We start from the raw sequence: 27,672 nt of genomic DNA, 5'->3' as shown, positions 1-27,672 counted from the left end.
TCAGCACAGCACGACCGCCCCGGCTGTGGCAGCTCCCCGCGCCCCAGGAGAGATCGGCATGGAATGGTTTGCGTTGGAAGGGACCTTGAAGATCATCCGGTGCCACCCCCCTGCCCTGGGCAGGGACACCTCCCACCAGCCCAGGTTGCTCCAAGCCCCGTCCAGCCTGGCCTTGAACCCCTCCAGGGATGGGGCAGCCACAGCTTCTCTGGGCAACCTGGGCCAGGGGCTCACCACTCTCAGAGTGAAAAATTTCTTCCCAATATCTCATCTAAATCTTCCCTCTTGCAGTTTAAAATGGTTCCCCCTTGTCCTAACGTTCTACTTCCTGATCCAGAGTCCCTCCCCAGCTTTCCTGGAGCCCCTTGAGGGCCTGGAAGGGGCTGGAAGGTCTCCCCGGAGCCTTCTCTTCTCCAGGCTGAACCCCCCCAGCTCTCTCAGCCTGTCCCCACAGCAGAGGGGCTCCAGCCCTCCCAGCAGCTCCGGGGCCTCCTCTGGCCCCGCTCCAACAGCTCCGAGTCCTTCTGCTGTTGGTGCCCCAGCGCTGGAGGCAGCCCTGCAGGGGGGTCTCCCCCGAGCAGAGCAGAGGGGCAGAATCCCCCCCCGCTCCCTGCTGCCCACGCTGCTGGGGATGCAGCCCAGGCTGCGGGGGGGTTCTGCGTGACCAGGTACCCCCCCCGGCAGCCCACCCAAAACGTACCTTTTGTTCAAGATGCGCCCTGCGCAGCGACACCCGTTGCTCCAGCTTCTGGAGTTCTCTTTCATGCTGTGCTTCTGTCTGCATCTTAATTTTGCTCTGGTAGGCGTTGAGCAGCTCCATCTCCTGCTGGAGTTGCAGTCTCAGGGCTTGGCATTCCGCTTCTTGGGCCTCATCCAGCCGTAGCTGTAAGATCACGGGGGAAACAACACTCAAACCTCCGCTAGTAAGTTCTCTGCTCCGACGCCAGCGACACGCCGCTCTTCCTTCTCACAGCCGGGGAGCCTCTGGTGTTGGTGGCAGGGTGAGACAGCAGGAAGGGCTTCACGGACAGCTGCTTCCCCACTCACATGGAAGCAGGGGCCTCAGTGAAGATCCGACTCTACAACCCCAGCAGGCGAGGGGCAGCCGGGAGAGGATGCGTGTTCTGCGGGATGCTTATCACAAAGAGGGAAAGTGCCCCTTGATGCATTATTTAGAACAGCTGTTACAAACACAACCGCGTCGCTCACCATCCGGTGGGTAGGACAGGGAGGACCTGGCACTCTGCAAGGATGGGTGGCCCCACTGTCCCCCTCCTCGGTGAGGGACCTCCCACCCAGGGACAGGAGGCGCCGCGCGCTGCACCTACCGCTTGCGAGGCCATCATCTCATTGATGCTCTGCTCATACTGCTCCGCCAGGATGGCGAGCTTCCTCGTCTGCTCGTCCTTCAGACTCTTCAGAATTGTCTTGTGCTCACTCTTTGGAGTTACTTCCAGCTGGTGATTCTTCAGTGCTTTGTACTGCTTAGTTTGCACTTTGCACGTGTCCTGGAACTGCTTTTTGATCTGCATTTCCATAGCCTGCCAAGGAAGGAACGACGTGAAGAGGACAAGGAGCTTTGGGAATGGAGAGGTTACAGTACGTCCAAACGGCGGGTTGGGGAGAGACAACCACAGCTCCCCTGTGCTCGCACCGTCTCCTGCCCCCGCGCTCCACACACACGGCCAAATCACAAGCAGCATCGCCTCAGGCCCTGCTTCGGCACCCACCGTGGGCCTGGGCCAGCAACAGGATGCACTAAGCCCTCCTCAGCATTTCCACCTCCTACCCCTGCCTCCTGCAGCTCGCCCAGCCCGTCACCCTGCCACCCGCCTCCCAAAAAACTGTTTGCTTTTTCAAGGCCTCCCACTTTGCTGCCTCCCCCACCTCAACCACGTGCTACACAGAGACTGCAGATCTGAGAACTAGCAAGGGTGAGACAAAGCGCATAAATGCAACGCGCCTTTTTGGACATTTAAAGGAGGAACAGAAATCTCCTGCAGCAAGCGGCTCAGAGGTTTCTTTATCAGCCTGCGGCCGAACCAGGACAGAGCACAGAGCTCAGCACACCCGTGTTCTCTCTCTGACTTTGAAAGCAAGGAAGCATCACCCAAGCCCTTTCCATATCCAGGTTTATAGGCTGACACCAGCAAGGGCCTGAAGAATGCACAGCTCATCAGAAGCAAATTCTCTAATACTTCATTAAGGACTTGCCTATTTTTACCCAGCCGCCTCAATTAGCACAGCACTTAAAAAAAAAAAAATCCTCAGTGAGCTCTTTGCTCTAATAGCCTGCGACTTTCTTATACCAGAGCAGCCCAGCGCAAAGGAGCAGGATCCAAGGAAGAGCACGCAGTGCGGGTGGAGAACGGTGGCTCTGCAGCACGGACGCTGCATGGAGGAGGCAGCAAACATACAGACCAGCCTGCCCGGCAGCACAGAGGTTGGAAGAGGAGGAAGGAAAGCTTCCAGCACCTTCAGGTTCTTTGGTTGCTGCCGGAGCTCCATGAAATGCTTCCTGTGCAGCTCCCGCTCTCGCCGCTTGTTGTATTCCAGCTGGTTCTCGAGCTCAGTCTGGTGCTGCAGCCGGATCAGGTCCATTCGCAGCTTCTGCAGCGTGTGCAGCTGCCTGTACTCCAGCTCGCGCGTCGACTCGTCGTGCCGGATCAGCATGGCGTGCTCCATTTCCTTCTGGGTCCGCTTCTTGTTCAACTCCTGCGCAAGAGGAGAGCAGAGCACAAGACGACAGCTGAGGAGCGATTCTCTCTGCCCCGTGATGCTGTAGTGAGTTTGTGAGGCCGGGTGTCCTAGTCACGGCAGCAAGGACTTCCAGGTGCCACAGGGAAAGACAAACCCAGCAGCACGATGGGAACATGCGAACAGAGCGGCCATTTAGCATCCATCCATCCCTCCCTCCCTCCCTCGCTGTAACCTGCTCCTCTGGCAGCTCCTGGATCACCGGGGAGTCTCCAGCAGGTGGCACTGGGACCACACGCGAGCCCTCTGCGACTGCTGAGAATCACTCCAGTTCTTAATAAATAAATCCTGGCGTGCTCAGAGCCGGGGGAGGTCTGGGCTGGGGTGACTGACAGAATCAGGGGCTCTTATTCGTCTGTTTCTAATTACCCTGAGCCCCTGCTAGACCCAGACAGATGAGGCTTCTCCTGCGTCACTAAGACTGGAATGGCCAAAGCAGAGCTGTACAGTGCCAACACGCCGCACCAGGTAAGAAAGAGAACTTAGTTTACCACTGTGTACAGGTGGGTTTCAGCCCCAGATGCACCACGCTTTCTAAAAAAAGGATACAGCCCAAGCCTCACACAGTTTTGCGACGTGCACATAAGAGTTCCTGCAGTCTAGGAAAACCCTCACCGAGTTACAAGCCAAGGCAGAGGAAGACACCGGATTCTCTCCCCGATTACTGCTAATGTTTCTGTCTCAAGGTATCAGCAACAACCTGTGGAGCACAGAGCTGGATCCAGCTCAGCCAAGCAGCGATTACAGCTGTACCCCTCGCTGATATTGGGTGCCCTTCACAGATGGTCTGCCGGTACGCCTCCGTTTCAGCTCTCGGGTTTACAAACTCACGGCTGTGCTTCACGCTAGACTAAGAGAGGCACAGCGGGGGCGGCCTCGCTCTGCGCACGCTGCCCAGCGCAGGCTCACTCTAATGAGTTTCTGCAGCAGAAGCAAAAAAAAAAACCCAACTAATTATTCCAAGTTGTTGCTTGCACCTTGTAATTCATCAGCACCTGTGAACTTCAGCCCCCTTGGCTGTTGCCACCCGGAGAGGTCTAAGCCAGGAGGATGGGGAAGGAGTCAGGGCCAGGTCTTGTCCCCGCATCCTTGGCCATGAGGACATTGCACATGTTTACACTTAAGCAAAACTTGTGCCACGACAGCCAAGATGAAAAATTAGATCTACCGGTGTGCTGAAATCCTCTCCCGCTTGCGCAAAGGCAGGCAGCACAGCGAGCAGGCGGTGTGACAGCCCGTGCAGTGAGCTGCGGCACTTGTGCCTTCATCTTTGGGACAGGACGGGACGGGCAGCCTCTCTCAGCCCCATTCCAGTTCCCACAGCGTGAACAAACAGAGGCACTCCACTCCTCTCAAACACCTTCCCACTCGCACATAAAGAACCTCTGTGGTTACTTAAAATACCAAGAAAAAAACCATTTTGAAAGAGCTATTTACTGCAGGTGCCTAATTGGTGAGTTTGTACTCCTTAGCAGGGACATTACTTTCAAGAAATAAACACTTAAATCATTCTGAAAATTAGGTCTCTTAAGAGCTTAAATGCAGGAGCTGAGAGGAGTGTTTCCTGGTTAAAATCCCACGCTGGAAAACTGAGTTCTGTTCTTACCCCTGCCTCAGAGCTTAGAGGCTGTGATAAGGGTGCCCAAATATGATTTTTCAGTGTCACTCATTTTCAGGGTGTCCAAGTTGAGATGTCTGATGTGACCTGCAAAGCAGCTGAGCAGCCCCAGGCACATCTGAAGCCAAGAGCGGCAAAGCTGCCAGCAGGTAAAATACAGGGCAATGTTAAGTATGCCACAAAATTTGACGGTAGCAGATTAAGTACATCATTATTAGAAATTTTTGAGAACTCCCTCACTCTCAGCCTTTATTGAAATACCTTCCCATCTGATAGCCTTTATCCAAAACTAACATTAATGAAGAATTCAGATACTAGAGCAATGACCACAGAAAAATCTACAAGTAATAATTCTTTCTCCGAAGTGGTATCTGACCACAGGCAGCCTGTAAGGCAAGGGTTAATAACTGATGAGGAAGAGGAAGATGTTGAATAGCTTCTCATTAACAGAGTCTCTCCCATTCTGTGCACTAATTTGAACACAGCCCAATGGAAAAGCAACACCTGATTATTTGCAGACCACCAGAATGCAGACACGGAAGAGGACTGAATTTTTGCTATTTCTTACATTTGTAGCATTTCATTCCATAACCTTAATATTGTTCTTTTAAGGTTAATTACATGTATTTCAACCGTGTAAGTTTTCGGTAGCCAACAAGTAGAGCTCCTCACGTGATGCTTTTCAGCTTTTCCCACAGGTGGCCCTGGCACCCAACACGGCACAGGCTGCCCTGTGCTGTGGAAGGAGCCCAACAGGAGCCCCCAAAATCTCAGATGAAGCATCTGACCCGGAATGGGTGGCCCACATAATGTTTCTGTCTGCAAGACAATGATGACACCCCTCTTCAGTTAACAAAAGCATCCACATCTGTGTGGAAAACTATTTCCCAAAATACGTTTCTTACGTTTTTCTCAGTTCTGTTTAGCAACTGGAAATGTGAAGATCTAATGTCAGTCGGTCTAACCGTTCTACAGACATGAAGCTAAAACAATTAAAGAAATGCTTGGGAAAGGAAGAGAAGAGTGCCATACTTCCCGAATGTTCTGCTGCTCCATCTCATGCCTCTTAATCATCGTTTTTCTCTTGAAGAAACGGCAGTTTTTGTCATAGTAGAGTCTCTGCTGGCTGAGAAGATGGGCCTCCTCTTCAGCCTGCGTGTGCTGCAGGTTCTCCTTATGTTTGGATATTCTTTCTTGCTTCTCTTTCTTCGGCGTGCTGTGGTCCTCGTTCATTTCCTGCAGGCATACAGGGTCAAAACAAGGCTTCCCTTAGCATCACAGTGCCACAGGACTCGGAGGACCTTCAATTACTGGCTACTCCTCTGCCATCCGGTTCACGAAAGGACACCAAAATCCCGACTACACCACCGGGTACCAGCAGAGCCAGACCCGGCACCTGGCCGTGCCCAGCCCTGCTGCCTCTAGAGTTGTATTATGACCCACCAAGAGGAGGAGGAAGCAAGTGGCCATTAAACACAAACATCTCGGGGGCTGAATGGTGCAGCCACGAGGGGACAGAAACACCCCACAGGGGAGGCTCTGCCTGGCCAGGAAAGAGAATGGCGCGAACCCCTCCGTTCCCTTCCCAGCTCTGCAACTGGGGCTTAAGTTTTATTTCAACAGGACTCTTGCTCGATTCTCTATCGAACTGGATACCTAACACGGCTCCTTGCTATTAATTTTCTCACCCCTACACTCTTAGCAGCAAACGATTTTGCAATGCGGTGGAGATGCTCTACTTCAGTCACGCCATTTGGGATAGATAAGCTAAATACTAAGTTACTATTTTTTCTAATTCATATAAGCAATCACAGGGCTTTTAGTGGAGTGACATCCAAATGGCAGCTCTAATTGCTTAAGCTTTAACAAAAAAACCCCAAAGAACAAACAGATACGGAAAACCGGGAAGGAGAATTCTCTATGAAGCCCCATTTTCCCCTCATCACCCTTGGTTTCAAAGATTCTGCTCTAACGCAAACTATGAAGGCACCTCTGGCACCCTTGGAGATTATTCTAGAAATGCTGCCAGATGCTCCCAGTTCCTGAAAGTTTACTTGCCAAGAATCTAAATGTGCCTCCAAGCGTGACAGTATCCCTTAAACCCCTGGGCTGGCCCAGGTTTATCAAAACGAAAGTCTAGTTCATGTTCATTCCACACCCCTTCAGCCCTGAAAATGATGGTTTCTTGCCTCTTTAATCTTTTCCTTGCAAAGCTTGTATTGTTTCTTCTGACTTTCTAAAAAGGTCGCCAGGTCTTTCTTTTGCTGAGCCAAAATCTGTTGCTGGAATTTCTTTTCATCTGCTGCAGCCGCCTTTGCCTGCAAGGCACAGAGAGGAGGGAAAAAAAAAAAAAAAAAGAAGAAAAACCCAAAGGGTGAGGGAGCAGGTACTGAATCCAGCACAAATCAGCCTTCTGTTGCGCCTTTTTTTGGTCTGTCATTGTCCCATCACTGTGCTAGACAAAGCCATGAGTACTCACATCACATGAAAGCTGCTTGCTCAAAAACCCCATGAGGCCCACATACATTGAAGACCTTCCTCATGCTTCTTACCTCTCCACCAAAACCACCCCCGAGGGTAAAATCCCACCAGTTCACCATAGGGATTAACACGTTGATTTTTAAACGGACAGCGTAACAGCAGCAAGCTTTGTCACTGCCCCAGCCGCCAGGCAGAAGCCCCCTCTATGGGCTCCACAGAGCCTGTCCTTCTCTTTCAGCTGTCTGTCGGTAGCGACAGTACTGGTTGATGCCAGTGGAGGGCCCATCGTCCAGAAGGTTGACTTGTAGCTGGGAAGCTCTTTCACAAAACTGGCCAGGGCAGCTCAAGGCAGTAACCATACAGTGCACAGAAGAACATGGGTTTTAAGCAGCACTTCCACAGCCTTCTCCTAGAGATCCGGTACACACCTCTCACTCCGATCTTCTCCACAGCTAGGGAGCCCATGACTCTACTCACCTCTTTCTCCATCACAGCCACTTGCTTCTTGGCCAGCTTCTCCAGCTCAATGGACGAGTTGTTGGCATGTGTCTCCACCTCCTTCTGCAGCTTGAGGCGGTGCTCGTCCATCTCGGCCTTCAACTTGTTTTCCAGGGCGATCAGCTGCTTCTGGTGCTGGCGCCGCATCCGCTTATATCCTGACATCTGTTCCCGCAACTCGTTCTCCTGCTCATGCTCATGGATCTGTCTTGTAACCTGATGTCAGGGAAAGGGGAAGAAGTGCTACATGGACACCTTCACAGACAACCCGTCTCCATATTAGCTGCTTACTTGTAAACCAGACCCTGTTTTGCCGTACTCTTAGAAAGCAACTTTCAGGGAATGCCATTGCAGGTTTCAGAGTGCTATTACTTAATACCACAAACCAGGCCATAAGATTTCTCTCTCCTGATTTCCCCCCCGTCGTTAATGAGAATTTTATGTGCGTTTTCAGTGACACAGCAGAAAAATGTCACGTTACGAATAAACAAAACAGCAGGTTACTTCTGGAAACAAAGACGGCTGCTGGACAACCTTCTTCAGAAACAGGACTCAAATGGACTTACAAGATGGCATCCATTTGAAGAAAGCCCCCAACCCACCCATCCTTTCCTTCCTCCCCAAGTCACCACAGTTGCAATTCAGTCCCTCAATACCTATTTTCTGCAACGAGTAGCCTCCTTCAAAATTTCTTCTTAAAATTCAAGAGGATGGCAGACTGAGCTCACTCCCTAACGGAACTGAAAGTTTTCTAACAAGGGAACACTGTTCTGGAACTGTGTGCTCTTAACAAGATTCATCAGATGGTCTAAGCAGATTTTAAACCCTGCTCAGCTGAAACAAACTCACAAGTTCCACATTCATTTCCATGCCTAAGTGCAATCGTGCGAAAGGAGGAAAAAACTCCGGTAAGGCGTGCCAAAAATTTTCAGAAGGAAATGCAAATGGTAATGCTTCCATTTAGAAATAAAAAAAAAAAGCATCCAAGACTGATATCTTTATTTTTTATACAGACCCAGGCACTTCATGTATGAAGTTCTGCTGATACTTCATGATAGATCTGGGAGCCGAAAGCTGGAGCCCTTAGTACATGTGTGGAGCTTCAGGCCCTGATACTGTACAAGGAGACCTCTCCCTTTCACACTTAACAAGGATGAAGAGAAGAGCTCAAGGATGAAGAGAAGAGCTCAGCCCTTTGAAGGTGACCATTGGAGCTTTCTGAACCAACAGTCCTTGCTGCAGTCTGCAAGCACCCACCCTTCCTGAGTAATTTCTCCATAGCGGTCAAGAGAAAGAACTGGCACCTACTACAGTACTGCTGCCATTTGAAGGCTATTTTTCAGAGATCTTCAAAGTAAGTCCAGGTGTAGGATGGGATGCACCTACAGACCCGAGAAGGCTCAAGTTCAACAGAAGAGCAGCTGCTTTACCAAGTAGAAAACCAAGCCGACTTGCTGACAGCCCTGTGCTTCAAGACTAGTAGCTGACAGGAAGCAGTGATCAAGTCAGAACTCCAAAATCAACAAGTGTAACACCACAGCTGACGTGTCACCCAAGACAGACAGCGTGCTGCCACCTGTCTCAGCTCAAATGACTACTGACACTTGGGAGGGGTGTGAAGAGGAGGTTAGGAAGAGCCTTCCAAAGCCTTCACCTTGAAATAGATTAACAACAATTCATGGTAAATAGTTACCAACCAAGCAAATTATAGCCAGAGCCCTGAAATAGAAACAAGACATGAAAGGATGAAGCTACTGGACAGCCTCTGTTTTCCCCTCATCCCTTCCAAAGACAACCCCAGAGAGGAATCAAAACATTTAATTGCAAAGACAACAAAGAACTAGTCTGACCGCAGTGCTGTGTCAGACTCCACTAGCAGGAAGCGATGATGGTGGGTTCACCACATTAGGGAACTCAAACATCAAGTACGAGGCAAGCGATGATGCATAAAAATCACACCCTCCTTGTACAAGGAATTTTGGGATGTTATTTTGAAGTTGACTAGTTTAAGTATATACTTACACCTCAGCAACTGGTGTAACATAGCAGCCTTCAAAGGCTTGCGACGAGGTAAGGAAACAGATCCCAGCCAGATAGAAGGAATATGTGAGATTGTAGAAGCGACCACAGAAACACAAACACAGTATTAGCCCTGTGTATTGCTATAGTTCAAAAAGCTGCTTTGTTTTGGTTTTGTTAAGTATAACAACAACAGCTATACTTTCCAGCAGTTGGTAAGCATTTGAGGGAACTTGCACATTTCAGTCAAGTTCAGCAAGAATAAGATCTCTGACAGAAGCTTCCAGGTAATGAAAGTTTCTCTGAGAAGTCACCCAAGTTAATAAAAGACAGACGTCAGGTAACACAGGCAACCCCCCAACTTTTCACGTACGCCATTTACTACATTAAAACGACATACGACTTGGTCAGGGACACGCAGAGGCAGGGAGACATGGTAAGCGCCACCCAGCAGTACAAGATCTTCCTGGATGCGCTATTTTTGATTGAGGCCCGGCCTTTTTGTGAACGGTGGGACATTCCGCACGGCACACTCCGTTCCAAGAAGTTGGCAGAACAAAGCAAAAAGCAAGAGCATAAGGAAAAAATGGATCTAAGAATCCACTAGCAACTTTGCCAGTCTCCCCTTTGGTCTAATCTCCAACGAGATTTAGAACGTGCACTTGTTTTATTTACAGCAAAAATCATTACATTTTTATCCTTACTTTTTGCTGCTCTTGTGCACCCCATTTCCAGCGTCACTCACCTTGTCTCCATCAGGACAAGAACTCCATCTTTGAAAGATATCACATTTGGTCTGGGATATTTATCCCCAACAACAGGATGAAATCACTAATTGTAACGCTAGCTAATTAAAGTCTTCCAGTCGCAGCAGAAGATGAGACATTAAAAAAAGTCAGAGGAAAACAAAAGCAGCATTTCATTCCTCAAGACAAGAGAAGAAGGGTAGACTTGCTGGACATTTTGTGGGTTTAATGTCTGCATGCTCATACTAAAGACCTAATTTATCACCATACTCTCTAATCCAGACCAACTCTCTTCAGAACACCGCCTTCGTAGACAAGGTCTCCAAATGGTGATCTTGGAGAACGGATGAAATTGGAAGAAACTGGCATTAGTTACTGAACACAACCAGTTCTGGACCGGAGAAATACTTCAGACTAAGCACATTAACACATGAATGAACGAAGCATGATGGTTTTAAAAATGAAGCCCCTCATGAATGAACAGCCTGAGTGACCATTTTAAAAAGAGAATTTGAGGAAGTTCCAGTAATCACTTTCCTGGTGTCCTTAGACAAAGGCACTTGGAACTTTACAAAGTATTTCACAGACATAATCCCATAGATTATGAAGGGAAAAAAGATGACAACTGAATTGGTCATTGCAAAATTTGTTCTCCAGGTAACCAAAGAACGTCAGGATCCTTTAAAGCAGACCTCCTGCAGCTTCCTAAAGCTCCATCTGCAGCACGCAATAATCAATCAGTTCATCAGCAGAAACAAAAACCTGTATAAAACAGAGCAGCTTTTATTAAGGTATGACATTTTCTCAGTTTCTTATCTCTCTGTATCTTTGGCAGACACAGAACTGAGAAGAGATGCTTTTTCCAACCTACTCCCACAGGCACTTCACTTGCCATAAAAATCCAAACTTTCTCTCTTTCACCCCTCCAATTTTTTTGCTTTACATAAGGGAAGCTGGGCTCACAACTTCTCCGAACCTGCAGCTCTTTAGAGTTCCCTTTCTACATTGTTTAACCAAGACAGTGAACACTGTTTTAAGGGACGGTTATTCTCACCTCTCGATAACCAAATGAAACACTGAGCTACCCTTTGCTGGACGAGGCAGAGTACTGAGCAAGACACTGCCAGCAGCCTCTCGCGGAGAAGAACTTTGAGATGAGAAAGAACAAGTTCAGTATTTTTAGAGCAAAGAACTACAAAGGCAGCAGCCAGATGAGTCCATTAGGAGAAACTCAACCATCTGGAATAAAATGTCATTGCTTCAGCAGAAGAGGGTGCAAGAGAACAGCCGTCGTGTAAACGTACCTGGTTTCGGAGTCAGGCTGCCCCGCTGTCATTTTAATGGCCACATCAAGAGAAGCCTGCTCACCCGTACCTAGGCATTTGGCTTTGCAGACCCAGGATGAGATCACGTAACTCTTTTGCTGGCATTTGGATTTCAAAGGGAATGCCAACGCCTTCAATTGAGTCCACTGTCTGATCTTTCTACGAAATTTTGAAAACTGTAAAAGCAGCTATCGAGGAAATGCCTGAGGTGGTGGGGAGCTAAGGGGTCAGGCATGAAAGACATCCAGAAATGCAGATCGATGCATTTCTGCACATACTTAAAACACACCTTTCACCTGAAAATGTTGATGGGGGGTGTGTGTGTCTTACCAACATGCAGAGCCTCCACCCTTCCGAGCTTCAAGGCTTAGATTTCTAGATGTAACTTTTAATTTACACATCACTGATAGTCTACAAAATAATACGGAGATGTAGCAGGTACCTGATCTTCATTTCAGATAGTACCTTTCACTGCAACAGCAGAAATATGCAGGGTATTTTCCACCCCTGTTCCAACTGAGTGATGGTTACTATTACCACAAGAGTGTCATGCAAAAAAAAAAAAAAAAGAAAAAGAAAAAAAGAGGTGGAGGGAGGGAGGGCTGGGTTACGCAATGACCAAAGAGAAAAGCAGCTCAGGAAAGAGTGACTAATTGCTGCTTGAATTATGACCAAAGATAAGCTCCTTGAGCTTTCTTGACCACATTTGCTCATTTTTTTCATTAGGTTTCTTTTTTTTTTTTTTTTTCTTAAGCTGAGTACTATATCAAAGCATCGCTGAAAGACTAGGAAGTTATATTCCCAACCTGTTTCTTTGTGGGTAGCTCATTTCACGACTTTATCTGGAAGCCTGTCCAGTTTCCTTCTTATTCATGGGATGCTTTTGCAGAGCAACAGGGCAGGGGAATCACACTTCAAACCACTGGGACACCTGGAGCATAGGGCTGTCTAATGCACTTCTCCTGTCTGTAACCCCTACACTCGCTGACTTGTGCTTGGTTTTGGAGAAAGATCCAACTTCCAGGTTGAAAGCATCCTTTTACAAACGCCAGTCTTTGCTCCACCCGCAATATCCTTATCTAAGGGTGAATAACCAGGACTTGAGGGCTCAAGACCCTGGTCTCCACCAGCAGGAACAGCTGTGAAGGAACACAGTCCCCGGCCCCCCGACTCAGTGCTGCTCCTCTCTAACGCTGCCCTCCTCTTGTGTTGGGGGGTGGTGTTCAGCAAATCCCACAAGGAGAAGTTTTTACACCCAAATATCATCCCATATTATTGAATTTAGGGTCAGAACTCCATTTTTCTGATGCTCTGCAATACAGGCCACCTGATGCTTTCGACTGCATAACCCTTCTGTGCCCAGCTGCTGAGGAACCAGCTGATGGCCAGCAGCAGCAAGGTAAGGAACCATCAAAGCATGTTGGTTTGCTGAGCTTTTAACACTGTGGGATCTCCAGCACTCACTCACACAGGATTCATGCTTTTAAGAAAGAGGAAATTAACACGGAGAGATTTAAGAAAATCTGAATTTCTGGTTTCACACTATCAATTTCAGACACGTTTAGGTCATTGTCCCCGTTATCAGCTATATGGCTGACCTTGCCCTCCGTGCAGGTGTTTAAACAGGCGACAAGGGGGCAGGCATAAGAGAAGTTTTCCCTTGGCCAGGGGAGCAGCAGCATTCAGTGCCGCTACCCACTGACATCATCCAGCCACCGTGCGGTGATCGAATGCACAGTGATAAAAAAAAAAGCGTGCTGACAGCCACGCCAACACTTCAAACCCAGGCACGTACGCGGGCATCCTTCATGGGCTGTGCCATAGGTTTTAACTTCACATTTTTTCTCCTAGATTGCCGTTTTGGAACACTAACAGGTGGAAATGAAAGATTATTAAAGGGAAAGCCCATCGCAAGGTTAACTGAAGTAAAATATTTCTGTTGTAAACACAGGGAAACTTCTCCCCCATCACATATCCTCTCAACCTAAGGACACAGTAACACCTCCTGAAGTACCAAGGTGGTGCTTTGGGAACTTCCCTCTGTACTGGCAAGGGGATTTGTGTGCATATGATGGGGACAACAAAGCTTTTCCATGACACATACTACCATGTGCTTTTCCAAAGGCCTGCTGGCTAGGGAGCTAACTGGTGGGACTTCCTTCTCCCCGAAAGGACGCTGTGCCGTGCATGTACCACTCACCTTAAGCTCACGCTAAGCATGCACACTAAACCCTCCCAGCATGAGCCCAGACACACTCTGTATCAGAGCATGTTCCATAGAAAACCAAAGGAAAAAGAAAAGTTCTCCAAAAAGCCTACCATCTTCCTCACCCAGTATTAATTTTATCTTTGTCATCATTTTGTCACTGAAGTAGAAAGATTTAGCAAATCTAAGTGACTCAGGAACTAAGGCAGACACAGTCCCAGCCCCACAGGAGGCTGCCGTGGGATTTAGGAGTGACCCTGGGACGTTAGCTGTTTCCCCAGAGCTTAGAGGTCTGGGAAGACCTCACAGTCCATACCAACATCTTTCATCAGCTCCTAAGGTGGCCTTGCCATGCAATACCTTCAAGCCACCCAAGCAGCCCAGGGAGGATACACTGAAGGAGGACAGGAGTTATGGACTCTGCTGCTGAAGGCAGGACAGAAGGTGTAGCAGCTTTCCACAGGGAGAAAGAGGAATATATTGAACACGTGTATCTATCTATCAATCAAATAGCATATATATTTTGAGTATGATACTTGAACCATTCAGCATTTCTTCCCTCCAGCCACCCTAACTGGATCCTGCTTTTATTTGCTGAGTGCAGGCAATAGTGTTGGCACTACACTGGGTGCATGCACACACACATACACAAGGAAAAAAAACATAAAAAAATCACAAGGCAGAGGGTCTCCAGGAGCCCAGAGATCCCGACTGTGTCAGGTGTGCTGCACGAAGTCCTCTAATGAACACATTTCTAGGTCACTCTCTAAATTAGGGGGGAGGAGGGAGGGAAAGGGGAGCAGGGGACACGGGCCTGGGGAGCACTCAGGGTACCCAGGTACCCAGAAGGACACCTGCAAAAGATGGAACTCGGATGCTCCCCTCAAATCTCAGCCCATGAAGCATCCAGATAGAAGTCTGAATGCCACAGCATCCTTTTAGATTTTAACAGCAGCAGCGGCAACCACCACACAGAAAAATTGTGGCTACTGTCACTGCTGCTGCTTTTTCCCTCCACTCACAACCTTTAGCTGTGGTCACACAGACACACACTCCGTCTTGTGCACGTAGAAACGGGAAGCGATTCGGAGAATGAAGAAATGGTGGTACAGCAGGAAAAACCCCCACCGTTCAGGCAGGGTGAAGCGAGAAGGGGAGGGCTTGCTGGTGTAATTTCGGGGTTGGTCTAGGATGATGTCATAGCACTGAGCAAGTGCCGTGGCCGAACACTGGGCACTTCCTAACGCTCCCCCGTCCATCTGACCTCTAATACCAATCGGGCTGAAATATTGAAGCTGACATTTATTTTAGCTTTAAAAAGCCGGTTTTTTTCCCCCACTCCTTTCCCTCCAAACCGTTGCTATCGCCCGCAGCCCGTGCGGATGCGAGGTGGGGGAGGCAGCACGACAACTAACTCTTCCGGCACACACCCCTTTCCCTACTACAAAGGCATCCTCAGCAATCACATTTGCAATAGTACAAATCTTGATGGATTCGTCCCATCCCCCTCCTCTTTGTAAGCCCACAGCCCGCCGTAAACCCTCTCCCCTTATCGCAACCCAGCAATCCTGCCGAGGGATCAAGCCGAAAAATGCAGTCACGGTACAGTTGCTTGAAATAAATGAATGAATGAAAAAAAAAAAAAAACCAAACCAAAAAACCACCAACCACCAGGCAAGCGGCTCAGCCGGGAAGCAGCAGCCTTATTGTTTCAAACCCCATCTGCATCCCCATAGCATTTAAGCATATTTCACACATGCACATACACACGCTTTATATGCACATGCAAATAAATATATTAACAAAAGAGAGAGGTAGGAAAAGGGAGGGAATGGGCGGAGGGGGGGGAAATTTGAGATTATATTAAACTTCCATCCAGGAAAGTGGCTGGAAACAACATATACTGGAAACATACAGAGAAATGAAATATATTCTGCACATTTTACATCTCACACACAGAGCTAAAACACCTTTCAGTGCAATATCCAGTTGCTATGCCAACACAAAAATATTAATGGGGGGGGGGGGGGGGGGGGGGGGGGAAGAACCCCCCCGTCAGATAAATGTTCGTGCCCCCGTTGCGGAGGGCGAGGGAGCGGGGAGGTGGGGTGGGGTGGCTGCTTACCAAAGATGCTGATTTGATTGTGGCAAAGCGCTCTCGGTTCCGGTAGTGGAGGGCCTGATTCTGCACTGACTGGGTAGGCCGCACCTCAGGCCTGCGATCCCTGTGGCCCACCTCATCCCTTATAAATACATGATCCTGCAGAAATGGATAAAAACAAGGAGAAAGTCCGGCTGCGCTCTCCCCGCGGCGGCTGCCTGTCTCTCAGCCCGCTGTCTGCACAAGCGCCGCCGTAGGAGAGGCATAGTTCAGCTGGCTGCTAGCCCCGGCAGCTCCCACCGTACAAAATGAATAAGCAACACATTGCAGGCTGGGGTTCGGCGCGTCAGCTGATCGGGATTGTCTTCGGAAGGAGCCCTGGCTGGGTGGTGGTTTATTTTTTTTTATTTTTTTTTTTATTTTTTTTTTTTTTTTAAACCTCCAGTATTATATCTGTGCAAAAAAAAAAAAAAAGGAAAAAAAAAGGCAGACTCAAGAGCGACGCGGAGCGATCGGACTCCTCGGAAAGGTCGGGTTCAAGCACTGCAACCGAGCAATCCCGTTAGAAACGTGATTTCCATCGCTAGCAAAGAAGGTGCCGTTCCCTTTTAACACCAGAGCAACATTTTGCCTCATCCCCTTTGCCGAGCAGTTGGTCCCCGGGCGGGTTTCTTTGTCTCCCGTTTGCTATCTGCCGTGGAGGACCAGCATCCTGGCTAAACCCATGGCAGGCTGGAGAGGACCAGGAAAGCCTCCCTCACCGCTCAGGGATCCTGCTTTCCAGTCATGATCCTGCACAGTTCTAGCACTTTCTCTCCACAGCCCACAAAGGATTATTTATTTTTTTTTTTTCTCCCCCCTTTTAAAGCAACAGCTCACAGGTTTTAGCACGGATGGTTCCCGGTACAACCTCCCTCTTGCTCACTGTGCATCCGCGGAACGGTGCGGGCAACTTTTCCAAGAGAGCAAAGCTCTCGCCAGGCGTATAGAGGAGGGACCCTCATCAGAAAGGCCAGCGAAAAACGCCACCGCAATTTTGCTAATTGAAACGGTGACTGCACCCTTCAGGACGGAGCAGCCTTCGGGCACCTCCAGGCAGCCGGCCCAGCGGTGGTGGGCTCCTCGGGGCAGCAGTGATGGTAGCCAGCGCTGGCACTTCTGCCACGCTGCCATCTACCACAGTTTTGCGGCTCCCGTCCTCAAGTCCTAGTTCCTAAAAAAAAAAAAAAACCTCAAAGGAAAACTGAGATTCATTCTAAATTAAATCAAGTTTCCAACTGCCAGGGGTGCAAAATAAAGGCTGCAAGCACCTACGCCAAAAGGCAAATAGAAGATGCCAACCCTTGCAGAGAACGGCTGCCACCATGCACCAGGTGTTTGCAGGGGAGCAGAAGTGGCTTCACCACCCTGCCATGCCAGAGCAGACACCAGTAAGGTCAGAAAACCCTATGGTGAGAAACCAGCCGATAGGAGCGTCCTCTCCACCATGACACTGCTGTCATTCTGACACTCCTTCCCTACTCTGCAGACACTGGTTTCCCCCTCTGCTGCCCTCAGTTTCTAGCTGCTCCTAGTCTGGACCCATGCATATTCGTGGATCCGTATAATCAGAGTGGTTTGGGTTGGAAGTGACCTTGAAGACCATCTCATGCCACCCCCCTGCCCTGGGCAGGGACACCTCCCACCAGCCCAGGTTGCTCCAAGCCCCGTCCAACCTGGCCTTGAACCCCTCCAGGGATGGGGCAGCCACAGCTTCTCTGGGCAACCTGGGCCAGGGGCTCTCCACCCTCAGAGTGAAAAATTTCTTCCCAATATCTCATCTAAATCTTCCCTCTTTCAGTTGAAAACTGTTACACCTCGTTCAATGTGATTCTGCAAATGACTTCAAGCAAAAGCCCAACAGGTACAGAAATGCTGATATAGAGCTGAACAACATGTTGATTTAAAGTGCTTTAAACCCTGTACCTTTTCTCATAGTCTTCATTTTGAGCATTTACGCTCCACGCTCACCTTTCACTTGCCTTCACATGGAGAGAGCTCAACCACCAAGACCATCACAGAACCAAGCCTGCACCGGCCCCTTCACACCCACCCGAGGGAGACTGAACAAGCTAAAACAGTTAAAAAAGGACAGTTCTCTATAGAAGTGTAATAAAAAGCTGCAGTTTCATTTTATATTGGTCATCCCTAGACCAGACTTTTTGTTGCACTGCCTCAACAGGGGAAGATGGGAGTGCTCCAGAAGAGCAATTACTGGCAGTTGGGCTGATCTTAGATTTCCAACTGGACCAGGTGATCCAAAAGGTCCTTCCAACCTAGGCAATTCTGTGACTCTATGACAGGTAGGGCTCTCACATTAGCACACTCTCCTGAGAAAGGTGTCTTAGGCTCCATAATTGCCATACCCGCCCCCCCCCCCCCTCCCCCCCCCCAAAAAAAAAATCATGATTAAACATTTAAAGTTTAACATTATCACTCAATTTAATTGGACTTGTGGCTTCAGTGGAAGACTATCAATCCCAAGTTTTCTATTGTTTTGCAGCACTCTCGCCTATCACGTAGGTTTAAGAAGGACTCTGTGGAATACAATCAGGGATACCCCAGAGAACAAAGTGGAGGGGCTGGCTACTAACGTCACCTTTTAGTCTGGTATTTTTACCGGTATGTGCTGGAACCTTCCAGCACAACAGCCCCCATAGCCAGGGAAGGGGCAGTGCCAGAAGCAATGCTGAGCTTGGCCTCTCGCTCTCCAACAAGCAGCTCTGCAGAGATAAACCTGGCTCTTGGGGGCTTCTGCAAACCCAGCCCCAGGTGAAGGCACCGGTTCAAAGCAAGGTGAAGCAAGGGGAAGGCAGTCAGCACCTGCAAAAGGGAACTCCTTCATTACAGGCTGAAACCGCAGCACCTCCCATAAAAAATAAAGCGGAGTAAGCTTCCCATGGTAAAGATCTGCACAAGGTTTACCCACCTGAACAGAAAACAAACTACACAGGAGCTACTACTCCTCTACTGTAGCTATGAAATTAAGGTGAAGGAAGGCCAAATATTAATTACCCTTGGCCACCCAGCAGCACACGTCAACGTACAAGGTTCCTAAGGTCTGCTAGCAATACCCCACTCCCTGGACATCTTCCCTCTCTCCATTACATCAGTATGCCAGGGTGAATGCGAAATATTAAAACCAGAGAAGCAGCAAATCACGGGGGCGGTGGTGGGGTGGGGAAAGACTTAAAATGGGCATTCAGATTTTTCAGAATGCTCCAAAACACCACCTAAAATGACAAGTTAAAATTATAATTACTTCTTATATGGGAGAATTAATCTGTGGGTTACTTTCTGTTACCTAAGAGGTGGATTCTTAGAGGGCAGAATGTCATCCTGGTCTTGTTTTATGGGACTTCTAGTTACTTCAGCGCACATAAGAAGCTTGCAGCAGTGTCTAATTGCCCTTCAGGAATGTGAATTAACTGCATTCTCCCTTTCAAATTGAGACGGGCAAGGAATGGGAAAATTCCTTTGCAACTGAGCAAGCAAAAGGACCAGTTTCAAGTGGGCAGAAGACTCAGTGGTTTTCCTTGGCACCCCTTAATCTGGGATCTGAGGCTTCTGCATCAGGCAGGCAACCACTATTAACTCTCAATTAAGCCCATGCGACCTTAATAGGCAAAACATTGTTCAGAAAAGCTGGCACACCAGCAGAAGTAAAAATCACTTGACATGAAGAGTTACCAAATCTAGCAAGTTACACTAGCACAGAGACCGGCAGTAAACAGAGACCTGTAAGACAAATAAAGAGTAGCCGTATCTCCATCTCCACCAGCCTTCCTCAGACAACGTGACTGATGGCTACTACAGATATCTACCTACAAACCCAGGAAATAGATTTCTGCTCTTTTTATTTTACTTTCTTCTCCCAAAAGCTTGCCATGAGGCACTGCAACCATATCTCCTTCCAGATGTTGGCACAAATCAGGAAATTGTTTCAAACTTTTAGCTCCAGATTTGTGGGAAACAAAGACACAAACCTGGCACCTCAGCTCAGGTTACTCAGTAAGTAAAATCTGACCGAAAGCACCCCCAGAAACTCACCAAGTTTGGATCAGGGTATCTCTCAGCCCGAAACCTGCAGTTCAAACATTAGTTTGGTTTTAAAGTAAAGTATCTTCCACGTAGATTTCACTTTCCATCCGGTTTCTGTGTTTATTGCAATATTTGCCTTATGAATAAAAACTTTAGGCATGCTCAGATCACAACTCCCATTAAACCATTAAAATCCTTCCATTTAGGATCAATGATCTAGAATCTTAAACTTCCTACTAAAGAAATCGTGTGTTCTTCCAACTGTATTATCTCCTACAGTAGTTTTCAGGCTAGTCACAAGAAATGGGGGTATTTGGCTGGGTGCCGGCTTTGAAATTGCTGGTCACACTTGCCAGGACAAAAAAAACTCTCAAACATTTCTGCAGTATTATCTGATGAGAGAGCTGGTAGAGCTTCCAGTTACTGAAGTGATGCTAAAGAGCAAATCTCTCAGAAACAATAAAAAAAAAAACAAACCCCAAAGGCAGAACTCCTACTTATTAATCCTACTATGGATTAATAAGTAACCTAAAAAAAAAAAATTGTTCTTGCAGAAGTTAATCTCTGGATAAACAGAGATACAGAGAAGCAGTCAGAACACTTGTTCAGACACACATTGATTCCAGCAGGATATCTGGTTGGCTACATCTAATGGTGTATTGTCTGAGCACCTTACAGTGCTCATGGGTTTCTGCTTCAGCTGCTGTGTCTTGGCCAAGGTCACCCAACCTGAATTTTGCTCTCTAGAATCCCATGGCGGTTCTACCGCACAGTCTTTTTATCCTCCTCGCTGAAATAAAGAGGGTTTTACCACCCCCTGCCACCAACACCAGCACAACATTTCAGGAATATCTGCTGAACACCTTGGCCATGCATTTTTAAGAGCAACACTAACAGCATGTTGCTAACAGTACTTTCATTTGAGTACTCAGGGAGCTGGCGGGAGAGCTCACCAAGCCTCTCTCCATCATTTATCAACAATCCTGGTCAACAGGGGAGGTGACAGATGACTGGAGGGTGGCTAGTGTGACGCCCATCTACAAGAAGGGTCGGAAGGAGGATCCAGGGAACTACAGGCCTGTCAGCCTGACCTCGGTACCAGGAAAGATCATGGAAACGATCATCTTGAGGGAGCTCTCACAGCAAGTGCAGGGCAGCCAAGAGATCAGGGCCAGCCAGCATGGGTTTAGGAAGGGGAGGTCCCGCTTAACCAACCTGATCTCTTTCTATGACCATGTGACCCGCCTTCTGGATGCGGGGAAGGCTGTGGACATTGTCTATCTGGACATTGGTAAGGCCTTTGACACCGTCCCCCACAGCATTCTCCTGGAGAAGCTGGCGAATCCTGGCATAGACAAGTGTACTCTTTGCTGGGTTAAAAACTGGCTGGATGGCCGTGCCCAGAGAGTTGGGATTAATGGGGTGAAATCCTCTTGGCGGCCGGTCACCAGTGGTGTCCCTCAGGGCTCAGTTTTGGGGCCAGTTTTGTTTAATATCTTTATCAATGATCTGGATGAGGGGATTGAGTGCACCCTCAGTCAGTTTGCAGATGACACCAAACTAGGTGGGAGAATTGATCTGCTGGAGGGTAGGAAGGCTCTACAGAGGGACCTGGACAGGCTGGATCGATGGGCCAAGGCCAACTGCATGAGGTTTAACAAGGCCAAGTGCCGGGTCCTGCATTTCGGTCACAACAACCCCAAGCAGCGCTACAGGCTCGGGGAAGAGTGGCTGGAAAGCTGCCCAGCAGAAAAGGACCTGGGGGTGCTGGTGGACGGCCAGCTTAACGTGAGCCAGCAGTGTGCCCAGGTGGCCAAGAAGGCCAACAGCATCCTGACTTATATCAGGAATAGCGTGGCCAGCAGGAGCAGGGGAGCGATGGTGCCTCTGTACTCGGCACTGGTGAGGCCTCACCTCGAGTGCTGTGTTGAGTTCTGGGCCCCTCTGTACAAGAGGGACATTGAGGTGCTGGAGCGTGTCCAGAGGAGAGCTACCAGGCTGGTGAGGGGTCTGGAGACCAGGGCATCTGAGGAGAGGCTGAGGGAGCTGGGCATGTTTAGCTTGGAGAAGAGGAGGCTCAGGGGAGACCTCATTGTCCTCTACAACTCCCTGAAAGGAGGGTGCAGAGAGGTGGGTGGTGGCCTCTTCTCCCAGGTGAATGATGACAGGACCAGAGGAAATGGTCTGAGGTTGCGGCAGGGGAGGTTTAGATTAGACACTATGAAGAATTACTTTACTGCAAGAGTGGTCAGGCACTGGAACAGCCTGCCCAGGGAGGTGGTTGAGTCACCATCCCTAGAGGTGTTTGAGAAACGTCTAGATGTGGCACTTCAGGGCATGCTCTAGTGGCAGAGATTGTAGGTTGGTTGGTTGGACTCGATGATCTCAAAGGTCCTTTCCAACCATGAAGATTCTGTGATTTTGTGATTTTATGTTCAGGATATTCCAACTTGACTCCTTCCCGATAACACTTAACAATTAACACGGATCAGATAATTTTTTGTTGTTGTTTTTAGAGAAAGACTTAGCTTGTTCCAGGAAGCGCTAGGGAAAAAATCACCCACACAAACACCCTGCTGCAACACAGCATCCTAGGTGAATAAAATACCTGCTCAGAAGACTATTGGAACAAGCAAACAGAAACAACTCAGTAGGTAGATAGGAGCTGATTTTTTTTCCTACAGAATTTTTTCAAATCAAGCACTTTTTCCTACAGGAAAAAAAAAAAATCAATGAGAACTTTGCCTCAGATTTTAATCACATCAAAACTGGGCAGACAGATCTATAAATTGCATTTGATGTTTACGTTTTTTCAGTATACAACGTTGTCATATGTCTGAAACAAGCCTTGCACTGACAAAGCAAACACAAGTGCAAAGAATTAACAAAATACAGAGAAAGGAGTCCCATCCTCTTCAGCAGCTGATTCAGAAACAAACACACACCCCAACTGCAAACTGGACCAGCCTAAAGCCGGAACATCCAAACTTTGCCCTCAAAAGGCACATTCACTTGCACAACGCCTCTTTGGTTATGCACGCCAAATAAAAACCTTCACAAACACTGTTTGCACAAGGGGATTCACTAACAGGAAAGGACTGTCTGTCTCCTAGACAAATAGGAAAGGCAATTTCGGAGCCATAGTAAGGACTTTAATGGAACCACAGCAAACACCTTCCTTCTCAGAATTTAAAAAGCAAGGAAAACAACGGTGTGCCATCGTTCATTTTAATACATCACATTAAATGCCTCGATAATCTACAGAGAGGTTTTAAGTAGGAAGAGTGTTTCAAGGAAAGGCTTCAACCTTTTCCAGAGGGCTTGACCCGCTGGAATCCGGTCAAGCTTCAACCTGCTTGACCCGATTCCAGAAAGTACGCGAGGGCTCATCACTGCCGGCACATGCAAGCCAAAGCTCAATAACTCATTACTTAAATATCCTTTACATCTCATAAAAGCAACAACTTTTCCAACTACGAATCATAAATCTTGATATGTAGGAAAATAGCCTCAGCTTTGCCTCAGCTGTAACTCATGCAGAGCCACGCCAGGGCACTCTCCATCCCCCGAATCCAGCGGGAATGCTGCATATTAATCATGGCAGCGACAGGCAACGTGTACAGGTTAATTTAATGCATTTGGAAAGTCACCCAAGTTGCAAGTTATTACAGAAGTATGTTTTAATTACAGACATTGGGCAAGAATTTGTGATGATCAGCTATGAACATCCTCTTTTCACCCTTTTGTTAAAAACTAGATTTGAATCGGAAGATCTCCCTGACATTTTTATTGCCCAACTTTCATCTTCATAAGTACAGATGATTTGAAGGTTGAAGTAACAGCAACAACTCTGTACTGCAGTTGAACAAAACAATACTACACTGGCTTTTTGTTTAGATTAATAGAGAACAACCTTTTTTACTATGATGACGTTTTATGGAAATAAAATAGCACCTTGTAGGAGCATTCTACATCCTACCACTTGGCATATTCATTTAGGACAACAAAATCATATTTCTGGGAAGCCACCCGTACACACCCTGCCATAGACCAGCAGTTGAACAAAGCAGAGGACAAACTACCTATGACCCATCAACTGATGCCTATATTCTTAGGGAGCCAAGATCTTCATCCTCATTTTAAGATGAATTAGCAGATATTTATCTGCTTTTAAAAACTGGGTTACATGGTTTTGAAGCCCAGTGTATTTGGAGTTCAACTCCCAACCCCATTTTGTCTTCTTTTTTTTGCGCTCTCAGATACAATTGGGTTTGCATTAGAGCTGTCATTTACTTTTCAGTTCTCAACCTGTGCAGCTGAAAACTGAATTAGCTCCCAATAGGGGGTGGACATGAGAATGTGTATCCATAGGTAAGATGATCCTTGGATGGAGAAGCGCAGTTATGTTAACTGTCTTCAAAAGGGAGATGTTAGAAAACCAGGCACTGATCATATTGCGACTTTCACAGGGGAGGGCCCCAACCTGAAACCTGCAAAGGGGCCGGGACACTTCCTAGCAGGACAGCTCATCCAAGCTGGACACACGGATTTCCTGTAAAGAATTTATTGGCCATTAAGGCATCTTCCTGCAGAAGCAGTCTTTGATTCTAGGGATGGACTGAGATCCCAGGAAAGGACGATGCAGGCTTCCTGCAGGAGTAGTAGACACTACTGCAATATTTGTCCTCCCAGGAGTTTAGGACAGCACTACAAATTAAGTTATATAAAAAGCTACATATTCAATTAGGGATTATTACTATTTTTTCTTCCTGTCCAGTGTTTGATTTTTTTTTTTTTCCAATCTACAAGTGCTACTCTGCTGACAGGTAGGAGTCACTTCTGTTCCAAGCACAAGTTTAGAAACATGGAGCTCTAGTGCTGCCCCAAAGCTTTCGTACTGTGGAAGGAGTGAGGCTGCACCTGCTTTTCAGGGAGGATTTATTACAAATACTAAGCCAAGCATCTTGGCTATCATGAACTAGTAACGGCCAGTGAAAGTTAACTGGATCACTGACTCTACGACCACAAGCACTGAAGGCTGGGAACTCTATTTCGCACACGACCACAGACCTTTTCATCCTATGTTTGACCGTTATACAGGACACTCTGGGGCTGTAGCCCAAAGAAATCAAAAAGGCCTCTGACACTTAGAGCTCTGAGCCTTCGAAAATACCAACAGTCTAGGCAATTTTGCCATCTTGGTCACTTCACACAGTCTGGTACATCCGGAGGTTGTTAATTAACACATTTGCGGAATACCATAATTTTACACAACACTTTGATTTGACCTGTGTCAAAACAATCTCATATGTGACCCTGTGCCCACATACTGGAGACAGCTGGCTAATTATGTTCATCATAATTTTCTTTTTAGCCTTTAAAGGCTGATTAAATGCAAAACAAAAGCTTAATTTAATGTTGAGCGCAGGTTCTTTCCATTTTGTTTGTGATTGTGCTCCAGAGTGTTACCAAACTCAGCACTCCCTACTTCTCACCTGCTAGAACAAAAACAGCTTCACTACAGTTTATAGAAACACGGTTAAAGCCAGTACCCAGACAAATTGAAATTTCTTCAGAATAAGCAACTTTACCTTGAATATAGAGCGGGACGTATGCGTATATGAAGCCCCTGAAATGCCTTGTTCCAATTTTAGTCTTTTCACAAGTGTAAATATACACGTGAAGCAGTTTTCCATTTAAAATTGCATTTCCCCAAAGTAAAATTGAATTTAAAAAAAAAGATGTACTAAATTAAAGCAATATATTTGCAGACTGGAACAGTCCAAATTCACCTTAGGCGTACATACAGCAGAAGGGAACATTTGCCAATTGAGAAGACACCCACTCCGCTGCAGGAGCGGTAATCCCAGCCTATTGTTAACTACTTTGTAGAGACCATCAGGGAAGATATGGGGTTTGTAAAAAACCTGGTTTAAGTGATCTACAGGTGATTTCTTTTACAATACTTCAGTTACAAGTGACCCCGATTTTCCAAACCAAACACCCAAGGGCTCACATGTGGTGTCATGCTTACACATTCCACTCTACTGAATGTCTTAAAGAAAACAGCTGCTACACAAAAGTCTAAGGGGACTGAATTCATAGCCTCAGAAATCTCCCTGTTCTTGTACTTTAGAAGTGCCACACAATCACTGTAAACCAAAATATTACTCTTAAACGAAGCAGAAACTGGACTCCTTTCCCAAACGCAGTTTATGTTTGATGGGAGTGGCTCACATTTTGTTTTGATCAACTGCAATGGCACTGATCAGTCAGTAACATTATAAGGTATGACTTCTATATGACTTCTATTTTAATGCACACGTAAATATGACTACTTAACCATGTGAAATCAAAATTAATACACATTTCTGAAGCCTACAGAAAATAAGAAAAAGCTCCAACTATAACCACCCAAAACAAAATCAGTTGCGCCGCTTTTCGTTTAGGACGGTTCCTCTGGTTGGCATTTTGTACCTAACACTTTTTTCAGAAAGGTGAAAATAAAGTCTTCCCTAAAGGTGCTACTGCAGATGTATTTGACAAAGACGTAAACTTTTGCAATTTATCTACCAGTATCTTTAAATATGCAAGACAACCTCTTTGTCGAAGACAAAATTTCTTGAGAGCTCCCTTTCATAAGTGCTTCAACATTCAATTACACAAACGCTGCATTTCAGGGGGAAAACTGCTTACAAATATTTCGTTAGGTAGAACCAGGCTTTGCTGGAACCCTACAAAATAGAAATTCATACTTTTCATGCTGCTGTAATGTTTTAGCTCCTCTGGCAAAAAGCATACGTACACTTTGAAGCGCTTTGCAAATGCAATCGCACAAACAACCTACATTTTACTGCCCACTAGCAAATGACACTGCTAAGGCCAAGCCAAAACTATTTTAGTAAACCGATCTTAGATTAGATGCTGACTTACAACTAGACAATTTTAGCTTGATATCTAGCACTAAGAAAAGAAGAGGCAACCGATCACAGCATGCAGCAAAAGAGCAGAAAAGCATCAAGTGGAACTTAACTCAAAACATACCTCGTGGGAAGGGTCCAGAGTTCTGCACACTTCCACTTCTCATGAGGGAAATCCAAGTGCAAGCAGATTTTAATCACACACTGTGACTGGTAAATGGTTAGCTGAGCCGCTAGGACCACTTGTCACCACACTACATAACACAGTACGATCATTCACGAGGAAACAAGGACCGATGGCACAAGCAGAGATGAAGAAGTGCACATGCAGGGCTGGGTAAGCAGGCATGCAGTATAAGTTTGCGTGACCCCTGCCTAGACACTGACAGCGCTACCTTTCATTAGCGGCCTCTTTTTATTTTCAGAGGTTATCTTAATGCAGTTTAGCTTTTAAAGAAAAACAACAAAACACAGAACTCGATTCTGGCAAGCCCGGCACCAGCTCCTGCTCTCAGCAGATGGCTCAGCACAAGACCACGGCACACTGATGGTTGGGCCCTACGCGGGTGAGCCAATGTGAGCAATAGCAGGGACTGCGGGAAGCTACGGAGAGCACCAGAGAACATACCTTCTTATGAACAACGGAGGAAGTGGAATTAATTGTGCTCTCGTCACTATGCATCATGACCAGTTCAGGGCTGCTCTCATCCAGGACCTCCTGCATGCTGCTCACACTGCTGCTCTGACTGCCCGTGCTCACAGACATGCTCGGGATGGAATGGTTGCTGCCCAGACTGTCCATCTTCCTACTCAGGTTTGATCCATGCTCACTGTCCTATAAAACAAGGGGCATCCGTTACAAATACTGCCCAGCGTGTGCCTGCAGCGCCCAAAGTTTGACTTAAAGGCGACTCTGCAAAG

At 47.3% G+C, this 27,672-nt stretch overlaps 1 protein-coding gene across 4 annotated transcripts in view; it reads right to left on the bottom strand.

Moving 5' to 3' along the window:
• The window catches only part of TAOK3 (TAO kinase 3), a 95,221-nt gene that overhangs the window by 617 nt on the left and 66,932 nt on the right, over positions 1-27,672 (bottom strand). For 3 of the 4 annotated variants that reach the window (XM_054220084.1, XM_054220086.1, XM_054220087.1), the window contains exons 13-20: positions 27,380-27,586; positions 15,776-15,910; positions 7,334-7,570; positions 6,565-6,693; positions 5,408-5,611; positions 2,476-2,715; positions 1,329-1,541; positions 701-883 (exon numbers count right to left, since the gene is read on the bottom strand). In XM_054220084.1, the coding sequence (XP_054076059.1) occupies positions 701-883; positions 1,329-1,541; positions 2,476-2,715; positions 5,408-5,611; positions 6,565-6,693; positions 7,334-7,570; positions 15,776-15,910; positions 27,380-27,586 (1,548 nt within the window). The remainder of the gene's footprint in view (positions 1-700; positions 884-1,328; positions 1,542-2,475; positions 2,716-5,407; positions 5,612-6,564; positions 6,694-7,333; positions 7,571-15,775; positions 15,911-27,379; positions 27,587-27,672) is intronic. The other variant, XM_054220088.1, reaches the window with a different exon arrangement.

This window comes from Rissa tridactyla, chromosome 13, assembly GCF_028500815.1.
Source record: "Rissa tridactyla isolate bRisTri1 chromosome 13, bRisTri1.patW.cur.20221130, whole genome shotgun sequence".
Classification (NCBI taxonomy): Eukaryota; Metazoa; Chordata; class Aves; order Charadriiformes; family Laridae; genus Rissa; species Rissa tridactyla.
The sequence above is the reverse complement of the archived record's forward strand: the minus strand, read 5'-3'. Positions and strand labels throughout refer to the sequence as shown.